The sequence below is a fragment of the Zea mays genome, chromosome 7, assembly GCF_902167145.1.
Source record: "Zea mays cultivar B73 chromosome 7, Zm-B73-REFERENCE-NAM-5.0, whole genome shotgun sequence".
In the NCBI taxonomy this organism is placed as follows: Eukaryota; Viridiplantae; Streptophyta; class Magnoliopsida; order Poales; family Poaceae; genus Zea; species Zea mays.
In genome coordinates this window covers 36,080,884-36,100,079 of record NC_050102.1, presented here as the reverse complement: position 1 = coordinate 36,100,079, position 19,196 = coordinate 36,080,884, and the positions used below count along the sequence as shown (strand labels likewise).

At 46.3% G+C, this 19,196-nt stretch overlaps 1 protein-coding gene across 1 annotated transcript; it reads left to right on the top strand.

Annotated features, from left to right (window-relative positions):
• Positions 1 to 636: 636 nt before the first annotated feature.
• LOC100273944 (uncharacterized) lies at positions 637 to 4,229 on the top strand. Its single transcript, NM_001148335.1, has 7 exons — positions 637 to 1,009; positions 1,967 to 2,076; positions 2,484 to 2,692; positions 2,778 to 2,866; positions 3,096 to 3,198; positions 3,275 to 3,417; positions 3,884 to 4,229. The coding sequence occupies exons 1-7, from the start codon at positions 767 to 769 to the stop codon at positions 3,983 to 3,985; spliced, it is 999 nt and encodes a 332-aa protein (NP_001141807.1). The 5' UTR covers positions 637 to 766; the 3' UTR covers positions 3,986 to 4,229.
• The last annotated feature ends 14,967 nt before the right edge of the window (positions 4,230 to 19,196 follow it).

The window sequence follows — 19,196 nt, the reverse complement described above, 5'->3', positions numbered from 1 at the left end:
CCGTGGTGACGGCGTTGAAGGCGGCCTGGGGAAGGGCGTTGATGGATCGGCCTGCGCCGCGCGTGGGGACGGCTGTGGAGGCGGGCGTAGATGGGAGGCGCGACGTCGACTGTGGCGAGGATGGCTCCATCAGCGTTGAAACTGGCCTTGGGAAGGGCTCGGGCGCAGTTGGTGGCGCTGTGCGATGGTGGCGGACTCATGAGGGGCGGGGGCATGTTGATGCCGGGTGGACGCTCTCGTTGGATACATATGGTGTAGTAGAGAAGTATAGACTAAGTTATGTATGTTCTGTTAGTTAGCCTCAAATTTGTAGAGCGCAGGAGTGAATTCGACGCTCCTTTTACACTATTTTTTGTGGCTGCACATTAGGTTCTTAACATAGGCCCTGTTTGGCACAGCTTATTTTCAGCTTCTTCACAAATTTAAGCAAAAGTTCTGCCAAACAGTTAGCTTCTGCAGCAGCTTATCAGTTCAGCTGCTTCTAAGAATACACTAAAAGCAGCCAACAAGCAGATAAGATGCTTTTTCAACAAGCAGCAGCTGTGCCAAACAGGGCCATAGTAGCATAGACATAGATATAGATTATCTGCGGGGAGAGGTTATGCTCCCTGCTCGCTCCTAGTCCCTCCCGGGCTCCCGGCAGCGGCGGCGCACCTTATGGCGACTTGAGCTCTCTGGGCGACGTCCTCGGGACGGGCAGACTGTAATTGAAATGAAAAGGATAGGTAGATCTAGCTAATTCGACAACAGAGCAAGGTGCGCTCCTATGGAAGTGGAAGAAGCAGGAGGCGAAGTGGAGAACGCCGGCAAGGACGAGGCGGAGGCGGAGTACCATTCGCGCGATTTCGAATGGGAGGACCTCAAGGAAGAGGTGGAATCTGGACCTGTCTTCTCCTACCACCTCTCCCCCTTTCTCGACCCCGCCGCCAGTACCACCTCGCCGCCGCAGCCCTCGTCGGAGGCCTGGAGAAGCTTCCACCGTCGCCATGCGTCCGGAAAATTCTTTAAGGTTGCATCTCAGCCCCTTGCGCAAGTTCCCTTTTTATTCCTGCATTCCTGATTATTCGATAAGGAGTTCAGGACTAGTCGAAACGTAAAAGCAAAATGTTCCATTTATCCTTTTTTGTGCAAGAATAAGAGTTGGACCATGGAGTTTGACATGTGATGAAGTAACTAAAAGTACCAAAATGTTTGGATGGGAGATGATTGCAAGGAAAAGGTGCAGGCTGCGTTGTCAATGTGCACTGCCGATGGAACTTAAACCCTGCTGGGTGACAGATTTTTAGGCCTGTTTGTTTACCTATAGATTTTATAATACAGCTTAAATAAGTTAAGAGACAAACAAATAACACAGATTATTAGGTGGATTATATAATCTAGATACCTAGATTATGATAATCCATAAGCAAGTCATCAGGTGCTTATATAATCTATAAGCTGGATTATATAATCTAGAGGATAAACAAACAGGGCTTTACGTTCTTCTGTACCATTCTCACAAAAATTCTCAAATCAAATTCTATGCTTGTAACATTCACATGCAAGTGGGTCTTTGTCAGATTGCAAGATCCGATTTTCTGTGCAGCCCCAGCTTTTGCAGCATTGCCATGTCGCCATAGGAAATTGGGATGTAGTGTCTTGGGTGGCCTACTGACATCACCGTGCTATAGTGTGAATAGAATGCCACTGTTTGCACACTATAGGCCGGCAGTCTCAGAAATAGTGTTGCAAGTATACGAGACTGACATTATGATTATTCAGTTCGGCATGTGTCTTTGATGATGCCATGATTTTTATTTTCTAACGCCATCTTTGATTCTTTTTCCACCTTTGTTCACCAGTAAATTGATTTAGGAAATGCCATTTCTGATTGACTATACTAAGCTTAAATGCATACAGAGTAAAACTAAGAATGAAAAAAATGTGCATTATAGGTTGAAGATCACATCTGATATTACTTTTACAGGAAAGGAGATATTTGCTTAAGGAATTTCCTGAACTTTGTAGCAGCAAAGATCATGCCAAGGTTTTAGAAGTGGGGTGTGGGAATGGAAGCACTGCTGTTTCCATTCTACGGTAATGCCCTCAGAACTACTTTTTGTTCAGTCGCCTAATTCATATCAGACAATGAACAGTTTTCTAATTGTGAACTTAGTTTCAACTTTTGCATATTGATGTAGACTTTAAGGGCTAGTTTGGGAACTCAAATCCTGTCTAGGAATCCATGGGATTGAGGGGGAATTCCAAGAGGAGATTTGAGTTCCCAAACTAGCCCTAAATACTTTAAATTTTTCTCCCTAGTGTGGTGTGCTGCAGTATTACTGTGATTTGATCCGACTTCGAAATTCCTGAATATGTAGTATTTTTGCTGTCATTTTTTGTCCTCAATATATTACACTATATGTCATTATAATAATCTTCTATATAAATTATATTACCAGGATCTTCCTAATGATGACAATCATTGTGTATGGTTTCTTCAGGTCTAGTGAAAGGATCACTGTCTTTGCTTGTGACTGTAGTAAAGACACTCTTGAGAAGGCATATGAAATTATATCCAATACAAAAGGGATTAATATCAAGGATAGGTTCCACCCCTTTTTAATGGATGTTTCTAAAGAAACTTTCCCAGATTGGTTATTTTGCAAAGCCTGTCAAACTTCGCTGGGAAAAGCTGCTGCATCTTTACTTGGTCATTCATTTTGTTTCAAATATTCCTTCATTTGAGTTTTATTTTCACATACCAAGTTCTGATGTCCTTACATTTTTGCTTTCAGATCCAAGTCACCATGGAATTAGAGAAGAGCACCCAGTCTTCCTTGGAGAGAACCAATGTTGTGCTGGTGGCATGGATTTTATTACCATGGTAGATTAATTTTATCTGGTGCTAGTTGGTTAGCCATACTCATATCATTTGTTTGCAATTGCATATAAAAAATGATCATGGTGTACATGTATATGTATTTTTAAGCTTGACTTGCACATGTTGTAGTTGTGAATGTACTTTGGAGAACAGCACTTCCACATTCTCAGTATAGGTACTCGTCTTTTACCAGTTAATAGATGTTATAGTTTTTTATTTTTATCATTGGCAGATATTCACACTGTCAGCCATACCCTTCGACATAATGCCAACTACCATAGAACAATGTGTTTCTGTTCTGAAACCAGGCGGCCTTCTTCTTTTTAGGGATTACGGTACTGGATCACATACAACGGTATAATTTCACACTGCATACAACCAACTGCTTTCTGATAGCTTTTTTTATATCAGGTCTTTATGACATGACAATGCTTCGGTTTTTACCTCATCAAAGAGTAGGGTTTCGGGAATATATGCGATCAGATGGTACCTTTTCATACTTCTTCTCATTGGATACTGTGAGAGAACTCTTTCGTGCTGCTGGGCTAGTAGAGGTAACTCTTAATTGCTTGGAATGTTTTCAATATCTGATTGTGCTCTTTGAATTTCCACCACTTGCATCGAGCCCATATATGTTCCCCTTGATGCAAAGAGGGCCCGAGACATGTTAGTTAATATAGCACCTAAATCAACTGTTTCTTATGCTCATTCAAGAGAAGATTTGTTTTTAACTTTTTGTGGATCTAATGCACTGTAGTTTTACATAAAGAGTAGTGCGTCAATTATGAGTTATAATAAGCAGTAAGAGTACATTATATATACTGTTGTTGGTAGTGGTCTTCAATGGTTTAGCACTTCTAACGAATTCATCAACAGGATGCTATAATTATATCCTTTCATATCTTGTAAATTATTATAGAGTTAGTTCCTTGCGTGTCTAATTTGTACATCCTTCTGAGTCCAAGCTAACAAATTAGTAAACGCTGATTTACATTTGCTCGCTGCTCTGAACTTCTGCAGTTGGAGCTGGAATATTGCTGTGTCAAGTCCGTGAACCGAAAGAATGGGAAGACGATGCGGCGGGTATGGGTCCATGGCAAATTCAAAAAACCACCTAGGTGACATCAGTTAGGGCTTGTTCGTGTTCAGCTCAATCCATATGAATTGGATAGAATTGTGTGGATTTAAATCCATAGCAAGTCAAAATCTCTACTAATTTTTTCCAATCTCATCCCAATCCATATGGTGTAGAAATAACCAAAGGGCTTAGCTGTTAGTTTTGCTCGGCCACTTTGTTGTTGCAACAAAGCGTTGTAACAGTTTTGTAGCCACAAACTTAAATGGCATTGAAATTATGCCCTCCCCCACCCCCAATAGCCATTCTCCAACCATTTTCCTTATATTTCACCCTTTATCAGTACTTTCGATTATATTTTACTATATCTCTTTAACATACACTTTCTCCGGCGAGGCGTCTCCGTCCATTTTCCTATCCAGCTCTCTTTGTACACTATAATTTAATTATTTAATATTTTTTCATCATTTTAAGGTTTAAAAAAATCTTAGATTGTTTGTTATATCATAATAGATATTATTACCAGGTTATGGAATTAAAAAAGGATTAATATCACAAAGAAATAAAGAATAGGGGAGGTTGCACATAAATTAAAGGGGATTAAATCTTTTTCTATTCAATTTTGATAAAAAAATTTAATTCCTTCAATGCCCTCTGAACCAAACAAGCGGCGTTGGAGGGGCTGCTCCCCCAAAGTACACCATGTAGGGTGGGGGAGATGGGGGCATCCTTGGAGATGGCCTTATCTGGCCAAAGAGTTTGAGTCCCTTGTGTTGATGCATGATCACTTTTAGACTTGACTCTTCAAAGTTGTATGCTAGGGCATTTAGGCTATCCCAAGTAGCACACTGATTCGGCATCACATGCGCATTTTGTGATCCGCGTCCAACTGTTCACGCTTCTAACATAGTGTAGATGAGGACGCGTAAAATAAGCACTTTTATTGCTCGGTACCCCATTTTCTCTCCTCAATGGTGTGCATGCGTGGTCTGCTAGACATGGACACTTTTTTGGGCGCACATGCAAACGTCGTTACACATAGGATGCGCATTCGCATGTGACAACCGCTAGGGATAGCTTGGGGGTTGTCTGTAAGAGGTTGGAATCTGATATGCAGACAATAAAAAAGATGAATTATACAACCCAAAGGCTAAAGCTCATCTACAATCTATTTAATGCTTTGCATGTATCAAGATCTACCATTGTGTTGCTATACATAGAAAATAGATCAACAATAATTAAGAAAAAATAGTACAAATAAATGGATTGTACTTTTTATGTTACAACAATTTAGTTCAATCTAAAGGGCAACAATTTTAAGATTGAAGCCTACGTATTCATGGACACCCACATTCATTCAAAATTATAGATAAGCTAAGTAGTCCATACTGATACATCAAATGTGTTTGGGTCTCATTTGGAACTGCACTTTCTTCAGGTTGTGGCCGCCAGAAGCTAATTGTGGGCGCCAAACGCCCTGATTCTAGGTCGGCTTTTCCCTGAAGCGCTTCTTTCGGTCGCTTGGTTTGAACATGTAAGCAGAATCAGTAACTTGGCCCGTGCGAGGAAGCGATAGATTCTCGAGACCAATGCCCCATGTACCCCTTCGCATTTCACTCCACTCGCTCGCCCATCGCTAGGGTTTTGTCTGTCTCTCACTGAGTGTGCCGTCACCACCACCCGCCACCCTTGCCCGCACTGCCTCTAGTCTCTCTGTCGCTCGTTATGTTTTCAAGCCCTGCCTGTCGGTGTTTGTGACTCGACCGCGCACCACGGGGTTACCCACATGATGCTTTTGGGTCGGACGACGTCGTTGATCGTGGTTCGATGGTTCGTGCAGAAGCACGCGGGGATTACTCGTAGACTTATATAAGTTCGGGTCGCTTAGAATTGCGTAACACCCTACTTCCTGTTGGAGGTTTGGTATTGATTTCTGGAGTATGAGGATTACAAGCTCAGGATTGTGGGTGAGGGTGAGCTGAAGTTGTGGGTGATGAGAGATGAAATGGTAGGGGTCCCCCTCGGCCTTATATCCATGACCAGAGAGAGTTATCCTATTACAAGTCACGATTACTATATACTTGCTTATTGTAAGGAAAATGGACCCCCGGTCATTTGGCTCAATAGGTTTTCGTGTTTGATGATTAACACAACATGTGGACTAATGTGTTTGCTAGTGTTTATGTTTGTAGTTCACATGATGCTAAGGTTACTTGGACTAAAGCAATGAGGAAAGCAACACCTTAAAAGAAGACATTATGAAGATCACAAGTGAAGATCAACAAGTATCAAGCAAGTCCAAGAAACGAAGACAAGTGTTGCCACTGGCGGACTGTCCGGCTGAGAGCACCGGACTGTCCGGTGGCACATCGGATTGTCCGGTGCCACACACCGGACTGTCCGGTGCACCAGGGAACAGTAGCCCAACGGCTAGTTCCAGGTGGCACTGGTGGAGAGAAGCCACCGGACTATCCGGTGTGACGTCCGGTCTGTCCGGTGTAAAAGCCTGCAGTGCTAACGGTCACCTGCGGTGTCAGATCCAACGGCTAGGCGCACCGGACAGAGGCACTGGACTGTCCGTGTGCTGCAGAGAGCAGCATCTTTTCTTCAACGGCTAGATTTGTGTTGGGGCTTATAAATACCACCTCAACCGACCATTCTAAGGTGTGGGAGCCCAAGCAACATACCAAGGCATATAGTAGACATTCCCAAGTGCTCATACACCCAAGTGCTTAATAGAATCACTCAGTGATTAGCGTAGGTGCTTTACGAAGTGCTTAGGCTAGTTAGACCGCTTTAGCGCTTGCTCTAGGTGAATTCTAGTTAGTTGAGTGAGTTTAGAAAAACCAAACAGCCCCTCGGCTCTTGCGCGAGCCGCTGTAATTGTACCGAGTGGGCGAGAGTCTTGCGATACCGTGACAACCGCGTTTGTGTCACGACCGTCATAGTGTACCGGAGGCAACAAGGCCCACGGCGTTTTCGGTCGAAAGCTCGATAGTGAAGACAACGAGGAGCGTCCAAGAGGAGCCGGAAGCGAAGAACCACTTGCGCATGGAGATGGCCCGTGCCTCTCTACGGAGTAACTCGACCGTGGTGCTTGGCCCTCGCGTGGGCTTTCCTTTGCGTAGGGGCACCAACGAGGATTAGTCGGGACCTTGCGTGGTTTTGGATACCTCGTTAAAAATACAGATGTCATCCGTGAGAGTTTGCATCTTTACCTTGCTCTTTAGCTTCCGCATTTATATTAAGCATTTAAGTTTCGATCTTGTCTTTATACTTAGATTGTGTAGGATTGAAACTTAGCCCTTGTGGTAGAAATAGCAACACTTAGACAAAACCTAGTTTGCACATTCTAGTTTGATCAATTGCATATATTTTGCTCTAGGGATTTATTTGTGGCCTAGTTTAGAGAAAGTTTTAGAAGTCCTAATTCACCCCCTCTTAGGCATCACCTGTTTCTCTCAATTTCTCCTTCTTTACCACAGATCGTGTCCCTTCATATCCGGAGCTTTCATCGCCTAACCACCCGAGTTATCGTCGAATGCCAAGCACTTCGGGTGTTTGCAACTGCCTCGCCCGACACATCCGGGCTTTGATGATGCTTAACTTGGATGTCGGTCTCCATTAACTTGGGTCGGGCCTACCTGAGTTGGTCCTATCATGCTAATCCATCCCGTTGGATGACTCAACAGGAAGCTTATCATGCGGCCCATGACATGTTTTAGTGTTCATGTGGAGCCGTGGGATATCTATCTGTGGGGGACAGATATCCCCCGGGTCCACTAGAAGGCGAAAATCCTTGCATGGGCCACGGACCAGTCGCCCCACAAGGTCGTCTCGTCGTGGGCCGGGCAAAGGCTACAATCGAAATGGGCCAACCCAAGAAGGCAATGGGCTCGTGCCTGGATCGTCCGTGGATTAGGCCTAATCTTAAGGAAACCGTTCGTTTTTTCCGCGCCCGACGCCCTCAAAGGCCGGAGATAGGTCGGGATGAAGTGGTTGGGTTTCTCCTTAAGATAAGCTAAGTTAGTTCGCTATTAATTAGGAGATATGCTGGAAGAATGTGATCATCGTGTGCGTAGGGAGTGTCCCACGGTCGTGTATATAAGGCCCAGGGGGAACCCCATCATTTTCATCTCATCAACACCTCTCCGTTCGAGAGACACCACTTGTAACACACCAAACATACGGAGCCACCCCAAGTAGGTTATTACGCCCCTCAAAGCGGCCCAAACCTACAGAAAATCGCCCATCTCTCTCTCTCTCTCTCCCTCTCTCGTGCTCCTAGCACAAACCATCGAGCTACGATCAGCAACACCGTCCTACCCAAAAGCACCATGAGGGTATCCCCGGGTGTGTGGTTAGACACTAGACACCGACATCTGGCGTGCCAGGTAGGGGGTGTGTCATTGATCAAAGTTAGCTCAATGGCCATCACCTTCAAGAACAAGATCACTCTTAGCCCAGGGGCTATGTTTCGCTTTGGAACCATCTCATGCATAGCAGACGAAGAAGGGACTCTACACAGCGTAGCGGACCCTCTCGAGAAGAAGCCTTCCTCGGGAATCTCGAGAGAAGCCAAAGCAAGACTGCGAATGGCGCCCCCGCTCACAGCTCGGGAGAAGATGGTCCCTTGAAGATTGGGACTCAGGAGTTCTCGGGAGAAGGAAGACCGATAAGTCGAGGCTTCATTAACCCAAAAAACTCTGTTGTCCACCTCGCCCACTAAGGAGTGGACACGGATCGCTCCAAAGAAGGAAGTAAACATCCTGAGTCAGGGAATGAGAGCACGTCAAGCCACCTTTCCAATACCTCTGCCCTCAAAAAAGGATAGAAAGAAGGACACCGTAGGACCGGCTCCTTTCTACCCTGACATCCTCTTTATTCAGGGGAGATTGGAGTTAGCGCCCATCTCCGATGATGAGCCTACCATGCAAGGGGAGGAACCTCCCCAGCGTGATGCCCGACGACAAAGAAACAGACGCCGAAACGTGCGGCGACACCATGAAGCCAGGGAACGGGATCCGGCACAACCTATTTCCTGGGACGAAGCCTCAGAAGCGAGAGAAACTCTCGACGAACGAGTACACCGAGAAAGACGTAACTCCCGCCACCGTGATCGCCGACAGGCTCAAGATCAGGAGCGAGAGCTAGCTGAACAAGACGCTAGGCTCCGGCGAGAGAACCCTCTCGCTCGAAACCTATACCCCGATTTCACTTGAGCACTAAACAGGCCGAGTGAAGTTGGAGGAGTACTAGCACAGTTTGCAAGATAATCGACCCACTATACCATTATAGGGGGCCTGATGTATAGAAGGGGTGCAGGAGGAGTCCTCATGAAATGCATTCACTCGGCTACTGGGAAGCAATTGTTAGATAAGATTCATGCCGGGCAATGTGGCGTACATGCAGCGTCGTGGACTCTGGTAGGAAAAGCTTTCAGGTCTGGGTTTTACTGGCCAACGATGAAGAATGATGCAGCCGAGTTAGTCCAGAAGTGCGAGGCGTGCCAATTCTTATCAAAGCAGTATCATCTACCCGCACAACAATTGCAGACTATTCCTGTGACCTGGCTGTTTGCATGCTAGGGGCTAGACATGATTGGGCCCCTTCAAGAAAGCTCAAGGGGGGTATACACACATACTAGTTGTCATTGACAAATTCACAAAGTGGATAAAATACAAGCCCATCGCCTCTTTGACCTCAGCAAAGGCAGTGGAGTTCATTCAGGAAATAATGTTCAGGTTTGGAATACCTAACATCATCATTACAGACCTGGGATCTAATTTCACCAGCTCAGAGTTCTTTAATTCTGCGAGCAGAGGAGCATCCAGATCAAGTATGCATCAATGGCACATCGAAGAGCTAATGGGCAGGTGGAAAGAGCCAACAGGATGATACTCGATGCACTCAGGAAAAAAGTGATTGACAAGAGCGAGAAGCTCGTAGGAAAATGAATCAGGGAACTACCATATGTAGTCTGGAGCCTGCGAACCCAGCCGAGTCGAGCTTTACATGGAAACACCCCATTCTTCATGGTGTATGGATCGGAGGCAGTGTTACCAGCAGATCTGATCTTTGGAGCACCCAGATTAACATTCGAAGCATAGCTGAAGCAGAAGCAACTAGGTTGGAGGACATCGATGTACTAGAGGAAGAACGACAAAATGTGGTCATTCAGTTAGCCAGATACCAGCAGACCCTAATAAGGCGCTATCATGACAAAGCAGTGCGACATCGATCCTTCGCAGTGGGAGATTTAGTCCTCCACCGAGTGCTGACGCTGGAGGGACGACACAAATTGTCACCACCATGGGAAGGACCATTCATCGTCACAGAGGTTACACAGCCGGGATCCTACCGGCTCACTTAAATGGATGGCACCGAAGTGGAGAATTCATGGAATATTGAGCACCTCAGGAAATTCTACCCATAACAATGCCTCAAAACTCTTGAGGAAGAGTTGTATTTTGTAAGCAGATGGTTTCATTATCAATAAAGTTTCATTGTTCCAAGGCATACAAGCTCTTGATCAACAACTGACCTAGGTTGGGCTTAACTCGAAATCGGCACGACACTCGTATACAACTTAGGGTGATCACTATACCGTACTAACGGAGCAATCGACTTAAATTGGAAACGCCTTAATTCGGCGCGACATGCTCACGCTTATTCAACTTAGGGTGATCACTATACCCTACTAACGAAGCAATTAGCTTAAGTCAGAAACGCCTTAAGTTGGTGCGACATGCTCACGCTTGCAAAACTTAGGGTGAACACTATACCCTACTAACGGACCAATTGGCTTAAGTCGGAAACGCCTTAAGTCGGTGCAACATGTTCATGCCTACACAACTTAGGGTGATCACTATACCCTACTAACGGAGCAATCAACTTAAGTAGGAAACGCCTTAAGTCGGTGCGACGTGCTCACGCTCACACAACTTAGGGTGATCACTATACCCTACTAACGGAAAAATCGACTTAAGTCGGAAACGCCTTAAGTCGGTGCAGCATGTTCACACTTACACGACTCAGGGTGGTCGCTATACACTGCTAAAAGGAACAATTGGCTTAAGTCGGAAATGCCTTAAGTCGATGCGATATAGGGGTGATTGCCATACCCTACTAGCAAAATAATCAACTTAAATCAGGAACACCTCAAAGAAAAGCAACCCGCTCACATACCTGAGGGTGGCTTCAGCGCCCTGCTAACAGAACAATCAGTTCAAGTGTAGCACAATTACATGCACATGAAATCCATGATACACTGTTTCGCTAAAATTGCTAACTCAATGAAAAGTGTTTTTCATCCGAACAAATCACTATGCAGGAGCATTTTTGCAGGAAGCCTTAGCAGCAGGAGTAGCAGAAGAAGAAGGTCTGCTCATGACAGCAGGTGCAGCAAGAACATCGGCAACAATGTTCTCAGGCACCACAACACTAGGCCTCCTCATCAGGATTCGCCCGGCACAAATAGCCTTGTCCATGGCTTTGTCACACATCGCTTTCATAACAACACGGTCATCCTCTAAGGCCTTGATGTTGAGGCGAGCAGCCTCCAGCTCTTGCGTGACAAGTTTCTTTGAGCCACGCCGTTCCTTGATGACAGAATCCATCGAAGACAACAGCTTACCAAGTCGCGACACTTCAGTCTGAGATGCCCTCAATTCATCCCGATGATGGTCCAAGTCCGACATAGTGAAGCGATGACTCCTCTCCAGGATAGTTAGGGAATTGCTGGCATCGCGATATAATATGTCCAAATTATCACGAGAAGCAAGAAGCGTCCGCCTCTCCTCCTGCAAGCAAGAAAAGCACTAAGCATCAAAGCAAAGAAAGCAAAGCAGAAGCAGTCAGGAAAATTTACCTCATGAGCCATCTTCTCTGAATCAAGTTGGGCATTCAAATAAGAGTTCAAGGTCCAAGCGTTGTCCAAGAAGGCAGAGACCTGGTCTAGATCAGCTTGGCTCTAGGTATACCTCTCCTCAGCATCGGAGCGCCGTTGAGTCAGAACTGGTGAAGCAGCAGGAAAAGAACACAAGATGTGAGATAAGAAAAGCAATAAACAGCAAAAAAAGAAACCACAGACTCACTAACCAAGGTATGAGGCCTTCAAATCATCTATTTGCCTCTGGAGCAGTAGAGGGTTCCATTGCATCAAAAGACGAAACTTGGTCGGGGATAGGGGCGCCACAAGATTTCAGCTGGGCAGATACATAGTCGAAGACATTCTGCAATTTAAAAAATTAGCAAGAGAACCCGTTTGTCAGCATGAACGATATGAAACAAAGGTCGGCTCACCTGGAGATTGGAGAGAAATAAAGGAAGTCCCAGAGCTGGAAGTATTGATGCACTGCTCGTTGATGGGGCATTGACAGGGATAATGTTGAGAGCATCACTCTGGGAGACCTCAGCTCCATTAGCAGGCGGTAGATTCCCAACATCTGGGTCACTGGTGTCTAAGGTGACCGGACCAACGAGAGTAGTAGATAAATTCGTCACCACGGGTTCCTCAGATTGAACCAGTGGCGATCCAACGTGAACATATATGGAGGCAGCCGAAGAGGAGCCTGGCCCGACATCCTTGGGGGCTAAGTTGTCCTCAGCACCACCCTCGAGGGTTGGGTCATCCTCAGCACCACCCTCGGGGGCTGGATCGTCCTTAGCAGCACCCTCAGAAGCTAAAGCCCCCTCGGTCGTACCCAAAGGAGCCGTATGACTCTGACCGGCAACGTCAAGGGCCAGCATGTCCTTGTGAACTAGACCGCTCTCCAAGGTCGATGAAGAGTGAGAAACTGTTCGGGTTATCTCTAGCCCGACAGGATCACCAGCCAAAGGGACATCATCTGGGACCTCTGAACGGACGATAGAACTTTCAACCTCAGGAGGCTCTGATAAAAGATCCTCATACATAATTTCTTCTAATGCATGGTCAGTGGCAGACATTATCAACCCTTGGAGGCTAAGTCCGGATAAAGCCTGCATTGGGATGTCGCTGCTCCTGCTGTTGCGGATGTTGTTGTGAATCAAGGGGACCTCTTCCTCCTCCTCCTCTTCATCCTCATCAAGCACACGACCGCCAACTTTGACATCATCACAACCTCCGATAACATCCTCAAAGTTGGTGCTCGCTGGGCCACCGCCAAGGAGTGAGGTCGTGGGATCACCATCCTGTTCCAAGCCTGATGATCGCCGAAGTCTCTTCCTTCTTTTCTTCCCCTCGGCAGGCGCAGCGGGATGGATCATTCGGCGCGATTGTTTGCGATGAACACTTACAGGACTATGAACTCCTTCATCCTCACTAAGGCCATGTCTAATGGCAACAGTCATCGACTTAGCACCATCCTGTTCCAAGCCTGATGATCGCCGAAGTCTCTTCCTTCTTTTCTTCCCCTCGGCAGGCGCAGCGGGATGGATCATTCGGCGCGATTGTTTGCGATGAACACTTACAGGACTATGAACTCCTTCATCCTCACTAAGGCCATGTCTAATGGCAACAGTCATCGACTTAGTACGAGCAGAGTCAAACGATTCTCCCGCCAGCAAGCTGAGAACAGTGTTCACCTTAGCCTCATTAGCGCTAGTCGGCATCTGGAAATGGGTCTCACTCTTCACTTCAGGAAGATTTCGGAATGGAGCAATGAAAGCCTCAATGTCCTCTGAGGAGGGTCGCGCTATATGGCCTGAATTGTCATCTTGAACAGGAGGGTTGGAAATGAACTCAGAAAAGGGGCTCGGTGGAGGTAGATTCTAGGCAGAATAAGATAGAGGAGCACCAGCATTTGAAATCTTGCCTATCAACATCAAGTCAATTCGGCTCAGCATGTCCTCTATCTTTCTGTTGGTAATTCGGGTAGGGTCATTGATCCCAGTATACAGATAAGCCGGGTAAACTCTATCCTTCAGAGGTTGAATATTTTTGAAGACGAAAATAGCAACAACAGCTTCAGAAGTCAAGCCTCTATTCTTCAATGTGCATATTTCAGCAAGCAGCATTTTGGACTCAACTAGCTCTGAATGTGTAGGTGACTCTGTCCATCTGGGCATTCGGACTTCAGGCTGCCTCCCCGATCGAGGAGGGAGGGACTTGTTGTGGTTCTCCATGGTAAACCACTCAAGGCGCCATCCCTTAATACTGTCCTTCAGAGGGATATCAAGATATTCGACCAACCTGCCTCGACGAAGTTCTAGGCTAGCACCGCCAACAAGCTGATGCTGTCCTCCAGTCATCCCGGGTCGACAGTGGTAGAGATACTTCCAAAGCCCAAAATGAGGAAGAACTCGAAGGAAAGCTTCGCAGAGGTGAACAAACACGGTAATTTGAAGAACATAATTGGGGTTTAAGTGTGTGAGATTCAGAGCATAAAAGTCGAGAAGGTCGCGGAAGAAAGGAGAAGCTCGCAGGGCCAGTCCTCGGATGAGAAATGGTACGAAGATGACAACTTCATGGGTGTCCTCTATCAAAACGGTAACCCCGCGCCAGATTCGCCAGAAACACAACTCTTTTGACTGAAGAACACGAGTTTCGATGAGGTGCAGAAGGTCAGCCTCGGAAACAACAGACATGTGGTTGCCGACAAATGGAAGTTGGCTGTTGGGATCGATTGGCGGGATAATCGGAACATCAACACTCTGTCTCTTCCTCTTGAGAGCCATCACGATCTCTCTGGCGAAGCGAGTGGACTCAGGAGCTCAGGAAACAGAGAAGCGGCGGAGGAAAAAGCGAGAACTAGGGTTCAAAATTCAAGGAGATACGTCAGCAGAAGTATGGGTTGGCTCGATAAGTCGGGTGCAAAGTGCCAGACCATAACTTGAAAAGTAGAGATCACAAGCATCACTCGGGCATTACCTCTAAAATGCCAGCGAGCCACCAAATGCACAAACAAAAACGTGCAACAATGGACCAGTAAAGGACCTCATTTTCATTCGTAGGGGAGATCGTTACAAACTGGAGACCGCCTCCTCACCCATTGGTCATTACATTATACTACACTACTACCTACACTACTACTTACACTACGCTATACTACTACCTAATACTACCTTATTCTATTTACTACTACTACTATTGCTACCTATACTAATATTTAAACCAGCAGCATTATGCCGCCGGCCTTGCCATCGCCCTTGCCGCTATCATCGCCCTTGCCGTTGCCATCGCCACTGCCATCACCACTGTCGCCCTTGCTGTCGCCTTTGCCGCTACCGTCGCCGTCACCCTTGTCGTCACCATCGGTCTCGCCATCTTCATCGTCGCCGTCGCCGTCGCCATTGCCATCGTCGTCGCCGCTGCTGCTGTCGTCCTCGCCACCATCACCCTCGTCGCCGCTCCTCTCCTTGAAGTCGAAGGAGTCCTCCACCTCCTCCGAGGAGGTCTCCTCCGAGTCGTTCGACCCACCGAGCCCGGCACGCTTGATGGAGCGCTAGTATGCTCGGACCACGGTGGACAGCCCCATGGAGTCGTCCGAGTCCTCGGACGACGCCACGGGGGATGCGGGAGCAGGCGACCGATCATACTCGGAGGAAGCTTCCTCCGAGTACTCCGGGTCACCAAAATCCTCCGAGGGCGGACTTGGAGGGCGCTTGCGCTTGCCGTCGGCACGACAGGGCCATCCCTTGCCCCTTTTGCCACTACCCATGGTCATGCGGAAAGTGGAGAAGTGACGAAGAAGAAGAGAGCAAGTGATCAAGGACGATTGAAGAAAACAGCTAGGGGCAAGCGGGCTATTTAAAGAGGCTGAGGGGTGACCGTCCACTTCCTACCCCGCTCGCCGAACAGTTGCAAGAATTCAATAAGCAATTCAAGTCGCCTGAAAATGAGTCAGACAACTGGCGTCGTTTTGCGTAACACGGCACCAGTTGGACCCAAGTCAACTGCTCAGGCAAATGATTACACCCATCTGTCACATCAAATTACTACTTCAGGACAACGCGATAAACACTCTACGCAGGGCAGACACCCCTTGGGCACACCCATTAGGTGTATCGCCTGAAATTTTCAAGATTTTCTGAGGAAGTGGTATCCAAAAAATATACGAATGAATGTACCATGACAAAAAGAGGAGATCGGCTGAAACAGGAGGAAGCCCAATGGTGGTTACTGAACCGGAAGTCCAATCAACAGAAGCATTAAAGTACAGGGCAGAGTGGTGTCCAGCTGAAGGCCCTCTGTCTCAACCAGCCAAACGTCCAACTTGTCACCGATCAAATTGATTCCTAACCTAACAAGGCATGGACAGATGGCATCGCCTGGTTATTCCGAAAATGATGATTTCAAAAGCATAAAAATAAAGACCTTTGAATGGATTACTTCTAAAATCCACTCAAAGCTCGAGGGCTACACCCAATGGGTGCACCTTTAGTGCACCCAACAATAGTGCAAAAAATCAGGCCATGCAACGAACCCACAGGAAGGACCAGGAACCTTTGAGTCGATTATTTCAAAATCAACTCAAAGATTGGGGGCTTGTGGGGGACAGATATCCCCCGGGTCCACTAGAAGGCAAAAATCCTTGCATGGGGCCACGGACCAGTCGCCCCACAAGGTCATCTCGTCATGGGCCGGGCAAAGGCTACAATTGAAATGGGCCGACCCAAGAAGGCAATGGGCTCGTGCCAGGATCGTCCGTGGATTAGGCCTAATCTTAAGGAAATCGTCCGTTTTTCTCGCGCCCGATGCCCTCAAAGGCCAGAGATAGGCCGGGATGAAGTGGTTGGGTTTCTCCTTAAGATAAGCTAAGTTAGTTCGCCATTAATTAGGAGATATGCTGGAAGAATGTGATCATCGTGTGTGTAGGGAGTGTCCCACGGTCGTGTATATAAGGCACAGGGGGAACCCCATCATTTTCATCTCATCAGCACCTCTCCGTTTCGGAGACACCACTTGTAACACACCACACATACAGAGCCACCCCAGGAAGTAGGGTATTACGCCCCTCAAAGTGGCCCGAACCTACAGAAAATTGCTCATCTCTCTCTCGTGCTCCTAGGATGAACCATCGAGCTACAATCAGTAACACCGCCCTACCCAAAAGCACCGCGAGGGTATCCCCGGGTGTGCGGTCAGACACTAGACATCGACACTATCCCCCACATGCCCCTGAGGCTCAAGCCAACTTTTGAGAGTAGTTGGTCGAAATTATAAAAGAGAACAATGTCCTTTGCTCCTTCTAAGCTTTCAAAGTTCACTTTGCTTTACTATTGTATATGTTGGGTGCACCGAAGTTGCACCAAATGGGTGTAGTCCCCGAGCTTTGAATTGATTTGAGTACTAATCAACTCAAAGGTCTTTATCGCCTGCTTTTGAGTTCAACATTTTCTTTTTGGCTCTTGTGTCCATTCGGTGCACCAGGTGTAGCCCGAGCTTTGAATTGATTTGAGTATTAATCAACTTAAAGGTCTTCATTGCCTGCTTTTGAGTTCAGCATTTTGTTTTTGGCCCTTGTGTCCATTGGGTGCACCGTAGGTGCCCCAATAGGTGTAGCCCCCGAGCTTTGAATTGATTTGAGTATTAATCAACTCAAAGGTCTTCACGGACCGTTCTTGGAAAGCTCTGATTATTATAACGATTATGCTCGACTGATGCCTGTCCGGTTGAGCTTGTTCTGGCTGTGGTCTCTGCTAACTGAAATCTGGCCTACTTAGTCCAAACCGACAGGGTTCGGCTGGACGACACTCTACCCAGGGTTTTCATGCGACACTGGTGTAACACCCAAAATATTATTTTGGATTTATTTAAAGATTTTTTTAGTTCTAATTAAATGTCGTATATAAGGATTTTATTAGTTTAGAAATTATTTCTTGAAAACAATGTCAGTATTATATTTTGAATTGTCAAAGTTAGAATTGGGTCTCAAAATGTCACACCCGGGTTTTAGGGATCGAAAACCCGGGCGCAAAATAAACACCAGGTGTGCTAGGACCAAGTCTCACACATATGACGAATAGTGGCACAGAAACGAATGTCACATCTTTACTATATAATAGGAGTTCTGTATAAAATATAAATAATTACATCATAAGGAGACAACGATCTAGCAATCCAAAGTTGACAGGGAGACGACGACCTAGACCTCTCACGAACTCGTCACAGCATCCTCCATGCGCCTCATCATGCGGTACCTGTTCTTGACCTGTGGGGGGTGTGAGACAGCAAGAGTGAGCTCACATACGTTCATCGCTCAACAAGTTGTGGGGAATAATGTGCATGAACTCGCTAAGGTGGGAGCTCACGTGAAGTGTAAGGCTTACCAAAGAGGATGGTTGAAGCTGAGCATTGCTTTTAAAGTTGGTCAAAATTTTATTAGCAGTTACTAAGTATAAGTAAATACCAACCCAATTAAGTAGTAGAACAAAAGTAATAACAACACCTGCGATGCAATGCATATGACAAATTGAATTTAGTTCCATAAATTAATCATGTGAGTGTCCGAGCTGCTCATGGCCGTGAGCACGGCTAGTATACCAGTTTTACACTATGCAGAGGTTGCGCATCTTTACCCATAAGTCATGTTACCCATCTGCCAAGAGATGACCAATCCCATACACCTCTACCGAGGAGGTGAGGCAGGGTAACACTACGAGGCCTTTACAAAGTTCCATTAGCTTCAGAAAATCCGCTACTGTTTATAGGAAGCTCCAATGCAGGGATCCTTCGCCTGACCGCCATCGCAGCAAAATCAACCCAAGGACCTCCCTACATTGACCACTCCCCTACTGCCCTTGCCCCTTTCGGGTAAGGTAGTCCTCCATTAGCTTTTCTTATTAGTCAGTCAAGGGCGTCCCATACCACCCTTGTGGTAGCACTGTTTTTCCAAGTGGTTCTCCATGTTCCAATTAACATAATTATCTTAACATGAACAGTAAATAACAACTGATAATAAAAGTATAATTATGAATAGTGTGTATCTCTATACCCAAAACCACATAAAGCAATAGCAGGTACTACCCAAAAATTCAGTGGTAAACAAGGTATAAAGATAGTCAAACTAGGGTAACCTATTGGGTCCCATAAAATTAACTTATGCGGATCATTATGATTAATCAGAACATGACTGGGTAGAAAGAAGTGATCAAGGGCACAACTTGCCTGGGACTTGAGATTCAAGGTACCAACTTGCTCTTCAAGTGACTCGTAACCTCGCTGCTAGTCGTAGCAATACAAACAAACATGGTATAGGTAAAATTAACATCACACCAAACATAAGAATAAACTGTGTAATAATAATCTACGCGTCGATACGAGATCGTGGGATC

Bases quoted from the DNA above. Each gene is read 5' to 3' on its own strand.
- LOC100273944 (NM_001148335.1), top strand. From the start codon at position 767: ATGGAAGTGGAAGAAGCAGGAGGCGAAGTGGAGAACGCCGGCAAGGAC. The intron at 2,693-2,777 runs GTCATTCATTTT...TTTTGCTTTCAG, and splicing joins AGCTGCTGCATCTTTACTTG to ATCCAAGTCACCATGGAATT. The intron at 3,199-3,274 runs GTACTGGATCAC...TTTTTATATCAG, and splicing joins TCTTCTTTTTAGGGATTACG to GTCTTTATGACATGACAATG.